At 33.2% G+C, this 17510-nt stretch overlaps 1 protein-coding gene across 1 annotated transcript; it reads right to left on the bottom strand.

Annotated features, from left to right (window-relative positions):
• Positions 1–14845: 14845 nt before the first annotated feature.
• On the bottom strand, positions 14846–15309 carry LOC130825465 (uncharacterized protein ycf20-like). The gene is given in 2 exon segments (XM_057690709.1): positions 14846–15015; positions 15018–15309. Coding segments are annotated over 2 exon segments (462 nt in total).
• Positions 15310–17510: the final 2201 nt, after the last annotated feature.

The following is a 17510-nucleotide window of genomic DNA, read 5'->3' as shown; positions in this document are numbered from 1 at the left end:
TCACATCATCTTAATATAAAGCGACGATTCACACTTAATGTTGATGTAGTGCTAATATGAAGACAAGGACGAATCTTAAAGTTATCATATCGCAATATTATTTATTATATTCTCCAAGGCTACAAAGAACTAAAATCAAGGCATCATACAAGTAACTTTAATAATTCTTAATAGTTGACACTATGTTCATGGCTTATTACAATTATGTATTTATGATTTCAATAACAACCTATTGAGGTATTAGTAACTTTCACAATTAAATCACTAACAATTAGCAACTACTACTCCCAATTAACAACCAAACAATTTCTATAGTCAACTGTAATAAAAAAAAATATTACTAATTGCCACAACAATAATCAACCAAGTCTTAAAACTACTTATAAGATTATTGAATAAATCATCACACCACCAAAGTAGCATACAAACACACACACACTACTAGTAATCACATCTCTAAATAAAACCCTAATCATTTCATGTTCAAGGATGATTCTTTTAACTATTACCCATACTAGAATTCAATGAGACTAATACACAATCAACACACAACTCATAAACATGGTAGATTCTAATTAGAATGAGTGATTTAATCAATTTGAAAAGTGAGAGATGGCTTACAATGGGTGAAACTAGAAAATGGTCAAGAGGTTGGTGGTTCTTGTGATGGTGGCGTGTCTCAAGACACGGTGGTGGAGAAGGGGCTGCGCAGAGCCAAATGGGGAAGCAAACCCGCAGCCGCCTGCTGCTGTGAGGCGTGTGACTGCAGCCGCCTGCTTTTGGGCTGCACGTGGGAGTGAGGAGGAAGGTCGGGGATGCTTGGTGGTGTTTCTGTGGGCTGTGCAGCGGCTGGTGGTGGCCAACTGTTCTCTGGTGGCGCAAGGGGGAGAAGAGAGAAAGAATGAGAAGGAAGAGAAGGAGGGATTGACGGCTCCTTTGAGCATTTAGGGTTTTCACGTGTTTTATATTCGTTATTGCTATTATCATTATTATTACTATTCTTATTATTACGTTTATTTATTATTAGGTTTATTTATTTATTTATTTATTTATTATTTTTTTTATCTCGATTCATTTTCTTACGAGACCCAACTAAGAGACTCACTTCGTGGGCTCACACATTTTAATAAATAATCATTTTGATTCGAACCTTTTTATTTAAGAAATCGTAACTATATTTTTAATATGTATATAAGTTAACATTTACATTAATGCATGAAAGAAATTTATTAAACTAATTCAGAAATAATTTAATATAATTGTAAAATCTTTAAAAGTTACTAAAATATTAAACAATTTCATTATTAAAATCTCGGGTTGTTACACACATCATGTACTTGTGACGACATGGGAATTTCTACAAAGATAGATTTCTATTACTAATTATTAATTAATTACTAATATGTGTAGAAAAAAGTATGTAACAACGCTAAAAATTTTTTTGTTTTCTCATCTGTCTCTATGAAGTTAAAGTTGTAGATTGTGTTCTTATGTTAACAAGGTTATCACTTTCAACGACGCTTGGAATGAGTGAACAAGCATCGACATGTACAGCAGGAACGCGTAAAGTTGTTGCGGTTTCTACAAATGGAAAATAGTAAAACAAACATAGCAGGTAGACAAAGCATGGACATGTATAATCACACAAAATTGTCTAAAGTCCAGTGAAAGCACAGAATAATGAAAGCGATAAAATATCCATGAATATATGTTCCATGTATTCGCCTACAACAGAATTCGGGTCATTATTTCACATGCGCTCTAAAAATGCAGAATGCTCTTACTAATTAGTATGTTAGTACTGCTTTGTATTTTAAAAACTCACAAAACCAGCTAAAACCTGTTTTTTTCTCTTCTTAGAGGGTGAATCAGAGCATGAAGGCTGTGTTGCAATATTAGCATGCTCATTTCTTGCAGCAACAGTAGGAAGCACCACACAAGCATCTGATACAGGCATACAACATATACTTGTGAAGATGTAGGATTTTCTATAAAGATAAAATAATATTACTAAATATTAACCACTACTATATTTAATAAGAAACATGTAAAAGATACTAAAGCCTTTTCGTTTTCTCCTCCTTAAGTGAGGTTGTAAACTTGAACATTGTGTCTCAATAAAAACATGATCATTGCTATCAGTAGTGGGAGCAATAAGGGCACCAGCATCGGGTGTTACAACATGCAGCGGTAAGACAGTTGATTGATCTATAATACGTTGACTTTGTATTGTCGTTTTTCTGGGGATTTACTTTTTTTGCAGTGGTGAGACAGTTGATTGATCTACAATACATTGACTTTTGTATTGTCGTTTTTTCGGGGATTTACCTTTTTCCGGTGGAAAACGGTTGCTTTGATATTGATCCATGGGTAGAAATCAAAATGACAATTCCCTTCCAATGATCATAATTTTCGTGTGAATACATGATCAGACATGCCATAGAAAAAAATACAGTAGCTAAACAACAAATAACAATCACTATAAGATAGAAACAAAGGTTGTGTTGTAAAGGATAATGCAACACAACAAACAACACAACAGAAGAATACTAAAAAACAAATTAAAGAACCTTAAGTGACACTTAGAATAATATGAAGATGATAATTTTTTTCGAGATTTTTATTGCCTCTATCTTTTCTTTTTATACTTTCCAGTAAAGTATCAGCTGCTACACAATATACATTATCACTAAAATATAGAGCAACAAAATATTCTTTTTTAAAATACATACAATACTCCATCACGAATTTTAAGTATGAAACCTAAAGCATACCCTGCATTACGTACAAGGAACATATTGAATGCAACGCATCACACCCAATTACGAGAACGAAGCAAAGACAACTTAGAATAGGTGTGTATAGTTGCGAGTACAAAGATTAACATTGTTCGAGTTTGCCACATTTGCAATCTATGTAATGACCAATATTCTGGTTTGCTGATGAATACATACCTTACGAAAATAGCAAACGCTATTCTATACTGCTTTTTCCCTATAACAATTATAATTATCTCTAAAGCGCATTTCTTCAGCATCCTTACAACAAAATAGCAATTTTATATATTTATTTCTAAAGGTGTCTTTATATAAAAAATTGGAATCATAAACAAACAAAAGCTAATAAAAGGGTATTTTGACGAACGAATGAGTTAAAACTTCATTAATTTTGAACAAAAGCTAATAAAAGAGTATTTAATCGAAGGAGTTAAAACTTCATTAATGTCAAAGGTAGATACAAATAATTTCCTTTTAGGAATAGCAAGTACATTTCCAAAACTCTGATCTGAAGGGCGTTACAAATGAGCCATGGTGATATACACCGAAAACAAAAGACCTATACAAAAGCTACTTGGACATAAAGCAACATGATAAGAATTATTAACCGGCCTTCCTCGTAGGGAACAAAGAAGGAAAATCAGGAGGCAATCGAATTAACTGAGGAGTCTGAGGGGCTATTGCATGAATCCAAGATACTCTACGTTTTTTGGGAGGAGGAGGTATAGAAGAACAAGGAATTTGAGATGCAGAATCAGTAGGAGTTGTACATTCGTCTTGAGAGGAATGTATACAAGTTTCAGGCTTTACTTTAACATTTCCTATTCCTTCAACATCCCCATTTATAACGGACAACGGCAAATAGCTCTTACACTTCTCAGATTGCTCACACTTGGGCGTGGCCATATGTTCAACACAAAGTCCAAAGTTTGTTACAAGAGTCTGCAAACAATGATCAGCTGTTGATTCTTCCAATTCAACAAAGTCCGCAAAAACCTTACCAACTCTAAACTAGGGACTCACTCCTTTTCTACCAAAAATAATAACACAAGCCACATTTGACGCAACATTCAATGTACCATACAGGGGCTCAAGAAAGCTCAAAAGCGTTGTTACTTCTTTAAGCAATCCCTTGTAAGAGTTGGCGTTTTTTGTGAAGATAGCCATGACCTTTCACTGAAAGAAAAATATGGTGTTCTTTTAATGGCATAGCCAAAAATCATTGAACTACTTTGAAGGAAACGTCGAACTACTTTGAATGTCATTGAAGAAATAGGAAGCCTAATTAAAAAGGAAGTCTAACTGAATTCATGATTATAATGTAAACTGTGCAAGGCATAATAATGAAGGATAGAGAGCCTCCCCATTAGGCGCATTCGATTGAGACTTGAACTCGCAGTCGACTGAAACCTCAACACTATGAACATGAAGATTGGAAAATCCGCAGTAAACAACATACAAACAACAATGAAACAGTTGACTACACAAATAATAAAAAAAGGGAGAACGAACAACAAATAAACAACTGAAAAACAACAGTGAAACAGTGGACATAATTAATGGAATAACTTTATTAATTAAAAGCATACAAAGCAGAAATGAAAAATCCAATAATTGGAAACAAACATCAATAAAAAAGAGAACAAAAAACAAATCAAGAACAACAAACAGACAATAATGAAATAGTGGACTTAAACAATTAAATAACTTCAGTAATTAAAAAAAACGTCAGATAAACACACAGCAATAAATAAAGGCGAGAAAAGCATTAAAAGCACAAATAAAAAAAGAATTAATTGCAAACATACCTACAAACGTGAGGTTACAATGTTGCAGATCTTTCAGTAAATAAGCAGCCAAAGCAAGAAAGTATGTTGTAAATGGTGCAATAAATAAGGATCTTCTATCACACCCAGTATATGAAAGAAGACAATTGTAAAAATTAACCACAAGACAGTTAACAACAGCAGTAATAAAGCACAACAATAGGAGAGAATTAATGCAAATATACATGCAAACGTGAGGTTGCATTGTTGCAGTTGGTACAATAAAGGAGTAGCCACCGTGAATTCAAAAAGCAAGAAAGAATGTTGCAAATAATCAATAAATAAGTATCTTCCATCATGGCCAGCCAACAATCAAACAAGAAAGAAAACATCGAAAATAAACACAGCAATAGAAGAATTAATGGCAACCATACCTGCAAACGTGAGGTTGCAATGTTGTAGATGGTTCAATAAATGAGGAGCTTCCGTGAATTCACAAAGCAAGAAAGAATTTTGCAAATGGTGCAATAAATAAGGATCTTTCATCATAGCTAGCATATGAAAGAAGAGAATTGTAAGGAGTCGCCCATGAAACATGGAGCACATCAATGAGCCTCCACAAAATTAATGAAGAGAGAGGTGCAAGAGGTAGTATCAAATGGTTAATAACCAGAAGCTGAAGAACGCATAGTCAATAAACTCAACGACGTGGCCAAAGAGGAAGAACTTAGCTGCCAACTGCACTGCATACGATCAATTGGCATCAAGTGATGATATGGGATGCCAACTAAGCTAAAACACTATGCATTAATGAATAAGAAAAAGCGCTATTCAATTGTGAATAGTAATAAACAGTGATAAGGCTTGCAAATTTTTTATATATCATAGATGTGGATAGCCAAAGATAATAACAAGGATTTATAAAGACATTACCCTCAAACTTTGAGGAAGAATTTGAACCTAAAATTTTATTGTTGAATGTTGATGAATGATGACTTCAAGTAAATGATAAATGATGAATTATTTATTTTTGCCATTTGAAAAAAATTGCCAAAATATTCTGCCAAAACACTTAATAAATTTTGCCACACAAAATGATACAAATAAAACCAGGTGTATGGTGTCTCGACCTGATTTATACAGGTATTCGATATCCGGGTACCCCGATAAATTAGGCTAGAACACGAGTCATCTAATTAGGTACCCGACTAACCAAGTACCTGGATTTTTGGTTACCCGAAATGCCGAGTACCCGGTTATAAACACCCCTAATGGTGATCTCTACATTAAGAATGCTTAGCCTAAGTCTTTTATTCGTTGGAGTTAGAAAACATTTAGAGAGCCATTCTTAACAACTTTGGGGTTACCTAAAATACTCTTTGTATTTGTTCTCTACATGATAGTGATGATTATTCTTGTGTCTGGTAGACGTAGCTATCACATTGATTGTGAACCCCAAAATTTTTTATGTCTTACATTGTTGATAATTGTTCTATTATTTATCTCTTGATTTTTGATCCTAGTCATGCTTCCGCTATTTGCATAACAATTAGCATTAGTAGCTTTAGGTTCTTTTGAGCATTTTTCTTTATAATTTTTTCAGAGGAAATAATGATAGTAGAATCAATAAAATTCAATGGTAAGAATAGTTTTCGGCTGATAATGATGAAGTAGTTTCGTTGGAATCCATTGATTTGAATGTTAAATAATCTCGCATGAAAAAAGGGTACTAATGAAGATGGAAAATGTAAATTAAATTTTACTAAGGTGCAATTAGAGACAATAGAGGAGAAAGCACACTCCACCATATTATTGAGTCATGATGATCAAATCATCATAGAAATTGTTGATCAAGACACGTTGTTGGGTTTATAGGAAAAATTAGAATCTTTATGACAATCACTGACCAATGATTACTCTTAAAACAACATTTAGTTGGCCTTCGTATGCAGTCAGATACATTGTTAAGAGATCATCACGAAAAAATTAACTCGGATTTTACTTGATGTTCATGATAAAGATCTTAACATAGATGGTAAGGATTTAACTCTGATTTTACTTGTCTCATTACCTACTTCCTGTGATAATTTTGTTGAATAATTTGTTATTAGGAAACGAAACATTGATTCTTTAGGCAGTGAAAATAGTACTTTTTTTTATTCTAGATGGTTGTACTATATGTGTTTGTGTTGTGATTGGCTCAATACTTATGATTTTCCCATTAGGGATAACGTAATAGTTAAATATAATACTCCTTGTAAAATCACAAGTCGCGGTTTTATTATATAATTGCGGTTTTATTAAATTGCAAACTGTTTATGATAGAAATTTGACTTTGACTAAGGTACACTATGTTCTTCCATTATGTATGAATTTGATATCATTCGGTAGGGTGGATATCTTAGGATTCAAACATGTGTTTTATAAAGAGGAATCGTGTTTTATAAAGGTTGCGTGTTAAATATGGAAGGTATCAAGAGAAACATTTATGTATGTGTTTCGAGGATTTGTGTTGCCTAATTCTGTTTGTGGTGTTTCTATTTGCACCAAGAGATGACGAATTCAGACTTGGTTATGTCCTTTGAGAATCGCGTTACTCATATTAAGGTTGTCATATTTAATTTAATGAGCGTTGTGTGATAGGGATCAAACACTGGTTTAGCAATGAAGGTGAAGTCAGTAATGAAGTTTGGGATTTCATCCATTCAGATACGCTAGTCGAAAAAAGCTTAATTGTTGTGGCCTGAAGTTTTATGCAAAATATATGTTGCGGTTTTGACCCCAAACACTTGTGCTAGCAGCAGATGAGACTATATTTGCTGTTAGGTTCAAAACCGCAGCATATCAACATATAATTTATTTTATTTGTTTTTTATTCATTTTATATCAATTAACCAATAAATAACTAATTTATATATATAATCATGATTACACTATTAATCATTCAATAATTCCCCAATCATCAATTTCCTCATATAACTCCAAATCAATCATCACTTAATAGTTATCGAAGAAGAAATTTATATATTTATATCCAATAATTGCAATAAACACAATTGTGAAATATATATATATATATATATATATATATATATATATATATATATATATATATACATACATATATATATATATATATATACATATATATATATATATATATATACATATATATATATATATATATACATATATATATATATACATATATATATATATATACATATATATATATATATATACATATATATATATATATATATATATATATATATATATATATATATATATATATATACATACACTAGTGGAAAAAACCTCATTTGCTGCGGTTTTTTTGCCATTATTTGCTGCGGTTTTGGCCCCCAGCAATTGTGGTAGCAGCAAATAGCCTATTTTAAATGCTGCGGTTAAAAACCGCAGCAAAAACTTCCATTAATTGCTGCGGTCATTGAGGAAAACCGGAGCAAATAGTTGCTGCTCAATTGCTGCGGTCATTGAGGAAAACCGGAGCAAATAGTTGCTGCTCAATTGCTGCGGTCATTGAGGAAAACCGGAGCAAATACCATTCTTTTTTTTTTTTTTTCCATTTTTCGTTTTATCCTTATAATAATGCAATAATAATACAATGTAATAAAAGTAATTAATCCAATGATAATCACAGATACTCAACATTAATCTCTTTGTAATAATAAACTCTCGCTCGTATATATATATAATATAATATTATGTACATACGTACATATATATATATACATTAAGTATAAAAAATAATCTATACTAATATACAATTTATCAAGGACAAATATTAGCAAGATACACGGCAATCTTGTCTTTCATTTCGCGCATCTCTTCACTTCTCAAAGGGCGTGTTTCCCTCGGAATGTCGTTTAAAACCTATATATAATATTAAAATAAAAGATTAATATAGAAACATTAGATTTTACCAATAATATATTTAATTAAGAAAATACTTACGGCATCTATATTTTCGACTCCAACCTCCTTCACGGCTTTAATAATATCGTCCATGAACTTCAGCGCGTAGTAGCCGCAATCAACGGACCCAGAAGGTTGTTGAAAGCACTAAGAGAAAATAGATATTAGTGTCAAAAAAGGTTAAAAACTCATAAAATCGCAACTTAACACATAAATTCTAGAATATGACTATGATTTTCAATTCTAACAACTTCTACACAATAATATATACCAAATAGTGTTGTGTGCCGAGTTTCGTGCATAACAAACCATGTTTGAGTATTTTACGCGCGAAATTGACAAAAACGCTTCAAAACACTTAAAAATCGCAACTTAACTTCTAATTTCTAGCATATGACTATTCATGTCAATTCTAACCATTGCAACACAATAATATATGCCAAATAGTGTTGTGTGCCAAGTTTCGTGAATAACAAACCATGTTTGAGTACTTAACGCGCGAAATTGACAAAAACGCTTCAAAACACTTAAAAATCGCAACTTAACTTCTAATTTCTAGCATATGACTATTATTATCAATTCTAACCATTTCAACACAATAATATATGCCAAATAGTGTTGTGTGCCAAGTTTCGTGCATAACAAACCATGTTTGACCTACTTAACGCACGAAATTGACAAATAAAAACGCGAAATTGACAGCATCAAACTAGTGACCAGACCACCTTGCACGACACGTGGAGACCAAACCTATGCATCCAGGACCTAGGCTAAAGTGGAAATGGAATCTTGGTACTTGGATCTAGCTATCAAGGTCCTAAAACCATTCTAACAATCCCCGTGGACTCCTAGAAGCTGAGCCGAAGGAGGGCTGGTCGACAGTTTGCTAGATCAGAATTTTGTTTAAGTGTTTGTGGTTGTTTCGTGTTCTTTTCATGATCATTTGTAGTTTTTGACTGTGTCATTAATCAAAGCTTACGCACAACATTAATCCTTGCATAACCAAGGCCTTAATCAGCCCCGGTTTCGCATCAAAACCAAGTTTGAGTACTTTACGCGCGAAATTGACAAAAACGCTTCAAAACACTTAAAAATCGCAACTTAACTTCTAATTTCTAGCATATGACTATTATTATCAATTCTAACCATTGCAACACAATAATATATGCCAAATAGTGTTGTGTGCCAAGTTTCGTGAATAACAAACCATGTTTGAGTACTTAACGCGCGAAATTGACAAAAACGCTTCAAAACACTTAAAAATCGCAACTTAACTTCTAATTTCTAGCATATGACTATTATTATCAATTCTAACCATTGCAACACAATAATATATGCCAAATAGTGTTGTGTGCCAAGTTTCGTGCATAACAAACCATGTTTGAGTACTTAACGCGCGAAATTGACAAATAAAAACGCGAAATTGACAGCATCAAACTAGTGACCAGACCACCTTGCACGACACGTGGAGACCAAACCTATGCATCCAGGACCTAGGCTAAAGTGGAAATGGAATCTTGGTACTTGGATCTAGCTATCAAGGTCCTAAAACCATTCTAACAATCCCCGTGGACTCCTAGAAGCTGAGCCGAAGGAGGGCTGGTCGACAGTTTGCTAGATCAGAATTTTGTTTAAGTGTTTGTGGTTGTTTCGTGTTCTTTTCATGATCATTTGTAGTTTTTGACTGTGTCATTAATCAAAGCTTACGCACAACATTAATCCTTGCATAACCAAGGCCTTAATCAGCCCCGGTTTCGCATCAAAACCAAGTTTGAGTACTTTACGCGCGAAATTGACAAAAACGCTTCAAAACACTTAAAAATCGCAACTTAACTTCTAATGAATTCAAAATTTGATAGTTGTATGAGTGACAAAAAGCAACCTCCACACTTCCCTTAGTTCGTATTCTTAGGTAGGCCTTTTATAACAAGAAAAAAAAGTGATCAATCCATGTGGTAAAATTGTTTGACTAGGTTTATCCTTTAAAGTATATACCAAGGGAAAAGTAAACAAACAAACACCAATAATACACAACTACAACTTTTAAATTTATTGTATATTGTATTCAATAAAAAATATTTATTAATTTATTATAAAAAAAAAAAAAAAAAAAAAAAACCAAAGTCATATTAAGTCAAGGGTCACTGTTACATTTATAAAAACCCCAAAACCAAATAAAAATCCTGTTGTTTAATAATTAAGGGGTTGTTTGTTAGTGTAATAAAAATGGGAAGAGCACCTTGTTGTGATAAAGCAAATGTGAAAAGAGGGCCATGGTCACTGTTACATTGAACTAATATATAATCTAATCAATGAAATAATAAGTGTAAAACAATCACAATTGACCAGCAAATGAAGATATTTCAAACAAGAACAAGCAAATGAAATAATAACTGTTACATTGAACTAATATATAATCTAATCAATAAAATAATAACTGTTACATTGAACTAATACATTGAACAAAGCAAATGCGACCAGCAACAAGAACAGAAGCAACAATGAGATATTTCAATGCTTATTGAAATTAAAAAGAGAAATAATACCTTAATTCGTGAGTTTTGAAGATGAACAAGCAAATGCCTTTGGTTTCAAACAACGGTTTTGAAGAATGCGCACACAGTAGAACAAGCAAATGCACGAAACAAGCAAACGTTTGTGAACACAGTAGAACAAGCAAACTTTTGATTTCTGGGTTTGTGAATGACGTACAGTAGCAATTAAGGAACAAGCAAACGTTTGTGAACACAGTAGAACAATGAAGATGAACACGTACAGTAGAACAAGCAAACGTTTGTTCTGGGTTTGTGAATGAAAATAAGATCAACACGTACAGTAGAACAAGCAAACGTTTGATTGAGAGAAAAGCAGCAGTGGGTTTTCAATGGGTTCGTTTGAGAGAACAAAGGCAGTTTAATCGTTTTGTATGAAGGGTTTTGTGAAGGGTTTATTGTGAAAAAGAAACTGATGATAATGGCGGGTTTTCTATTAAAATTCCAAAGGTCATTTGCTGCGGTTCAAAAGGAAACCGGAGCAATTATGTAATTTTGAAGGTGTATTTGCTGCGGTTAGAGTAAAACCGGAGCAATTAAGGAAATTATGAAGAGGTATTTGCTGCGGTCATGTAAGGAACCGCAGCAATTAAAGCTGCTCAAGGTTATTTGCTCCGGTCATTCATCAAAACCGCAGCAATTAGTGGTTTTTTTTTTTTATTCCAATTATTTTTCCTATTTATTGCTGCGTATATACTAAAACCGCAGCAAATAAGAAGCAGCAAATACGTTTTTTTCCACTAGTGATATATAGGGTCGCGTTCAGGTGAAAACCAAGGTTCTGTGCGAACCGTGAGAACCAAAAAATGTGTTACCTTTTTACAGTAAATGTGCTACTTTCACGTAAAAACTGTGTTACTTTTATTTTTTAAAAAATCTGGCAGTTTTTACCAAAAAACTGTAACAGTCTGGAAAAATATTACAAATCCAAAGTAACACGTTTTTTCTGAAAAAAGTAACACCTTTTTATATAAAAAGTAACACCTTTTTATGGTTTTCACGGTTCTCATATATGGATGATTTTCACCTGAACTTCTCGCTACATATATATATATATATACATATATATATATATATATATATATATATATATATATATATACATATATATATATATATATATATATATATATATATACATATATATATATATATATATATATATATATATATACATATATATATATATATATATATATATATATATATATATATATATATACATATATATATATATATATATATATATATATATATATATATATATATATATATATATACATATATATATATATATATACATATATATATATATATATATATATATATATATATATATATATATATATATATATATATATATATATATATATATATATATATATATATATATATATATACATATATACATACATATATATATATATATATACATACATATATACATACATACATATATATATATATATATATATATATATATATATATATATATATATATATATACATATATATATATATATATATATATATATATATATATATATATATATACATATATATATATATATATATATATATATATATATATATATATATATATATATATATATGTATATATATTAGAGGTTATCAAACACCGGGCCGGGCCGGGCCGAGTGAGAAAAACTGCCCATTGATGCGGGCCGGGCCAAAGTGCGGGCCTAAAAGTTCCTGCCCAAACCCGTAATATGCGGGCTTGCGGTCTTTTTGGCGGGCCTATTTTATATATTATTTAATTGTATCATATAATAAAACTAAAATTAAAATATTATCTTTTCCTTTTCAAATTAATTGCAACTTAGAAAAATGTCATTATTAATTTTTTACTCTTAATTTTTGTTTAATTTTTTTTATTTATAAATTGAAATATAATTAAGTGATGTCTTGTTTGAATCATTTAATTGCAAAGATTATTAATATATAACTTTTGTAATTTTCATTACATATAATTAAGAAAATTAATAATTGAATTAGTACATCAAACTTCATAACAAATAAAATATTGCAAGAATATTAATAATTCTTTTTTCTTTTTTTCGGGCCGTGCCGGGCCGACCCGCGGGCCAAATGTCAATCCCAAACCCGTCCCAAAAAAATTCGGACCACTTATTTTCTGCCCAAACCCGCCCATTGGGCCATATTTTGGAAACCAAACCCTCACTTTTTCGGGAAAAAAAAAGTTGTCTTAGCAAAAGATGTAGTAACACATGTTTATGAAGAAAGCATCACATATTTATTTAGAAAACATCACAATTTCAAGTAACACATGTTTAAACAAAAACTATCATATATTAATTAAGAAAACATCAGAATTTATTTTGTTCTGAACTGCTTGCAAGATGGACCCTTGATCTAAGATCTGACGGATGAAATTCCTTTGTATCCTTCTTATTTTTAAATCCCTTCCTATTATTATATATATACACACACACACACACAAAAGGCAAAAATATAAACTAATCACTTTACCCTACGACAATTTTGTCCTTTTTTCATCGATTTCGTCCTTGGTCAAAGGACATGATTCCCTTGGAGTGTTTAGAATCTAAATAATATAATATGAAAACGTATATATGGGAAATTATGTCGTGGTGCATGCTATTCGTTAAAGAAATAGTGCTAGTCGCTTAAACTAGCGAAGAGGCTAAGACTAAATTAGAAGAATTGATGGCAGTTATAAAAGGGAAAAGGCTGCGCATAACTCGTACAAAAACTGAATATTTGAGATGCAATTTTAGTGGTATAGAGCAAGCTGATGATCTAGAGGTGACAATTGGAGAAGATATTATTAATCGTACGACTAAGTTCAAGTATTTAGGGTCTGTTATCCAGAATTGGAGACTCCAAATTCATATTTTAGACTAATAATAATAGTTTCTTTAGTTGTCTTTCATACCCTAGTGTCTAGCTGTTTTTCATCCAGCCCTTTTTGTTTATTTTATTTACTCAACTTATTTATGACACTGTTTTAGCCCTAGTTTTAGCCATTATTTTTCTACAAGTAGTTTTACTCTTATGTCTCTCTATGCAGGACTCTCATTTTTAGAGGTAAAATTAACCACATCCCTCAAACCGTCTCTTTAAAGGGGATATGAATATGAATTGTTCATTATCTTCCATCACCCAAACCCTATTTTCAACGTTATATTAGGTTAATAATGATGACGATTAATGGGGTTGAAATGTATTTTATGCATTCGTTGTACTTGGAGCACTAGCTATTGACAATAACTATACCTTGTATAGTGGTATTGCATTCTATTCTACAGTTTCTTTTTTTTTGGGTCGCTAATATTCTGGGAGACCAAGTAAGAAGGTATTCAGCCGGGCTAGTTTTGATGGCTAGGGCCTTGATCGAGTTACGCGAGAAGATACAATTAGGCTAGTGCTTTAGGGCGCCCAAGTTATGTGCCTTGAGTTCCTTGAGACAATGAGACGATTGACTTACTATATTACAAAAACTGGCGGTTTATTGATTAGAACATGTTGCATACAAATTTATGGAACTCCAAAGGTTCCTTCAAAGGACTAAGAATTACCCATAAAAAAGTGGGAGAATAAGATGATACTACAACCATACAAGCACAAGTGAATAAAAGAAGTAGATGGCTCAATTGTTTGAACAGAGAAATTTAAGGCTGGTAAGGTAACAAACATCATGTAGTCAAAGCTGCATCCTGCATGTTACAGGATCTAAGAATTGCATTTACAAGGAACGTAATATCTAGACATATCTACAACAAAGTATAGCCAAACCTTTGAAGCCGATTCAACTAGCGAGTTTGAAAGCATTGATAAATAGACCATATGTGAATCCCATCTTAAAATTGTTGAGAAGGGCAATTGGAAATGTTACCTTGGATCGATTATAATAGAATTTGGTTGCATATTCCGTGAGGAGCACACATAATACTGCAGCAATAACATCATTTACACCAAAGCTCCAAAGGACAAAGAAATTGTTTGTGCAACATAAAATCCACCTAATAAGGCGATTCCTCCAAAGAGCGCCCTTCGAGAAGGTTTCTCGAAATAGTTTCTTGACAAATCAGGTATAGTGCGAATAATGTCTACTAATCTTCGAGGGCCTGTGCCATCTTGCACGGCTCGGATAGGACGGAGTCGTCCAGCTAGTAGTGAAGCAATGGAATCAAATCTTCCATATAAGATCTTTGGATTAGGGCTAAACCCATAACTTACGAGCCTAGGACTCAAACCCACTGCAATCGCCATGGAATTGATTTAAAAAGTTGCCTGCAGAAATAGCAATGTTATCCCTAAAGAACCAAATGACACACAACACACATAATATTAGAATTAAATATACCATTTAATTTGCAGTCCTGGGGAGGTTGTAAAATAAATTGAAATAAGAAGCATATGAAAACAACAGTGACTCCTTGATCTTTTAAACTTTAGAAGATGAAAGTTAATGAATACGCGACACATAACATTGCATTACTTCATAGTTCCTAATATTTCCTGACACCATGAAACTTCAATGTGTCAGGGCCACCTAGCTCTAGATTTATCTTCCTCTACCCTTTTTCAGAACAGCTCTAAAAAGGCTTCCATGGATGGTTGGATAGGATGCTTCAAGAAATTCTAACTGATGACCTTCAGTATTATGGTCATAGTAGTTGGTTATGAAAGCTTAGTTGGCCTGAACAATACTCTCATTTCCTACTTCAAGCACCAATAGTTGTACTGCCACTACTTTTGTGAGTGTGAAACATCAGGCTACAAAAGTGAACCTCACACCCAATAATATGGGGCAAGTCTGAAAGGCATTGTATGTAATACCCCAAGTTTAGTTTGAAAAAGGAATGATAGACTACTCATATAAACAAGGTGCATCTTCTTTTCATGGGAGCCCATTTGTTAAGAACTCCACAGTTAAGCGTGCTTGGTGGGGAGCAATCTTAGGATGGGTGACCTCCTGGGAAGTTTTCCCGGGTGCGCACGAGTGAGGCCAAAGTGCGCTGGAAAGACTTGTGTTGGTTTGTGGGGCTAGTCTACAGTCTCCAAGAGTAGTCATCAGCGGTCTGAGGGGCCGGGGTGTTACAAATGGTATCAGAGCAACCCTGCGACCGTGGCTGATAGTGTTCAGTGCGCCTAGCGGGGGAAAAGATCCTGAAGTTACGGTCCAACGAGGACGTTGTATTCTTAAGTGGGTGTGAGTGTAATACCCCAAGTTTAGTTTGAAAAGGCAATGATAGACTACTCATATAAACAAGGTGCATCTTCTTTTCATGGGAGCCCATTTGTTAAGAACTCCACAGTTAAGCGTGCTTGGTGGGGAGCAATCTTAGGATGGGTGACCTCCTGGGAAGTTTTCCCGGGTGCGCACGAGTGAGGCCAAAGTGCGCTGGAAAGACTTGTGTTGGTTTGTGGGGCTAGTCTACAGTCTCCAAGAGTAGTCATCAGCGGTCCGAGGGGCCGGGGTGTTACATTGTAGGAATCCCTAACACGTGAACTAATGCTCCCAAGTGATTTTGGGAATCATTGCACTCGGGAATCATCTTGCGCTAGCCCAATAACATGCCAATAAAAACTCCTTAATCTCGTTGGTAGGGTAATCTAGGTCCGGATCATTTGATTAAAAATTCTATTAATGTTGTATTATCTAACATAACACACAAGAATAGTAGTCGAGTTACTCAGCCAGCCCACATGCTGTTCTGTTAAGAATAGTGATGATCAGACACCTTGAAGTAATCTGTATGTAGGAGTCTTACACTTCTGCAACAAAAGGTAACAAAGGTGACAACAGCAGATAAGGGAGAGCACACATGATGCAGAGGATTTAGCAAGAATCAAAGGTGTGCACATCCAGGCAGTAGAGTTAAGAAGACAAGAAGCGGCTTCTAACTGCTGCATTGAAGTATACTTGTTAGCCTACTCATACCATCTGTATTTATTGTGTGTTAGACTGTTAGTATTAACTAAGTGAGTCATGTGAATGCAAACTTTACACAAGACCAATACAGAGATGGTTAAATAAACAAGATTAAAAGACAAGCACAACTTATGCAAACATTGGTCGTATTTTCTACCTAACAGCCTTTAAAACTAATGTTTGGATCATAGAAAGTGGAGCCTATGACCACATGTGTCATGATTTTTCATAGATTTGTTAACTATGAACTAGCTGAAACAGAAAATCATGTTGTGACCATTCCTAGTGGCAGTAAAATTATGATCAAAATATAAAGGGACTATTGTGTTACAAAATTAGAGTAACCTTGCATAATGTCATGTTAGTTCCACGATTCATATATAGCAAGATTTATCAAAACAAATTGTAGCAAACTTCAATTGAAAAGTAAATTTTACTACTACGGGGTGTTTTGTTCAAGAAACATAGATGAAAAAGCTCTGGCATCTTGATAAGGAAAAGAATGGACTATATGTCATTCAAGAACAAGTGAAGT

This window comes from Amaranthus tricolor, chromosome 10 (genome assembly GCF_026212465.1).
Source record: "Amaranthus tricolor cultivar Red isolate AtriRed21 chromosome 10, ASM2621246v1, whole genome shotgun sequence".
Taxonomy (NCBI): Eukaryota; Viridiplantae; Streptophyta; class Magnoliopsida; order Caryophyllales; family Amaranthaceae; genus Amaranthus; species Amaranthus tricolor.
The sequence above is the reverse complement of the archived record's forward strand: the minus strand, read 5'-3'. Positions and strand labels throughout refer to the sequence as shown.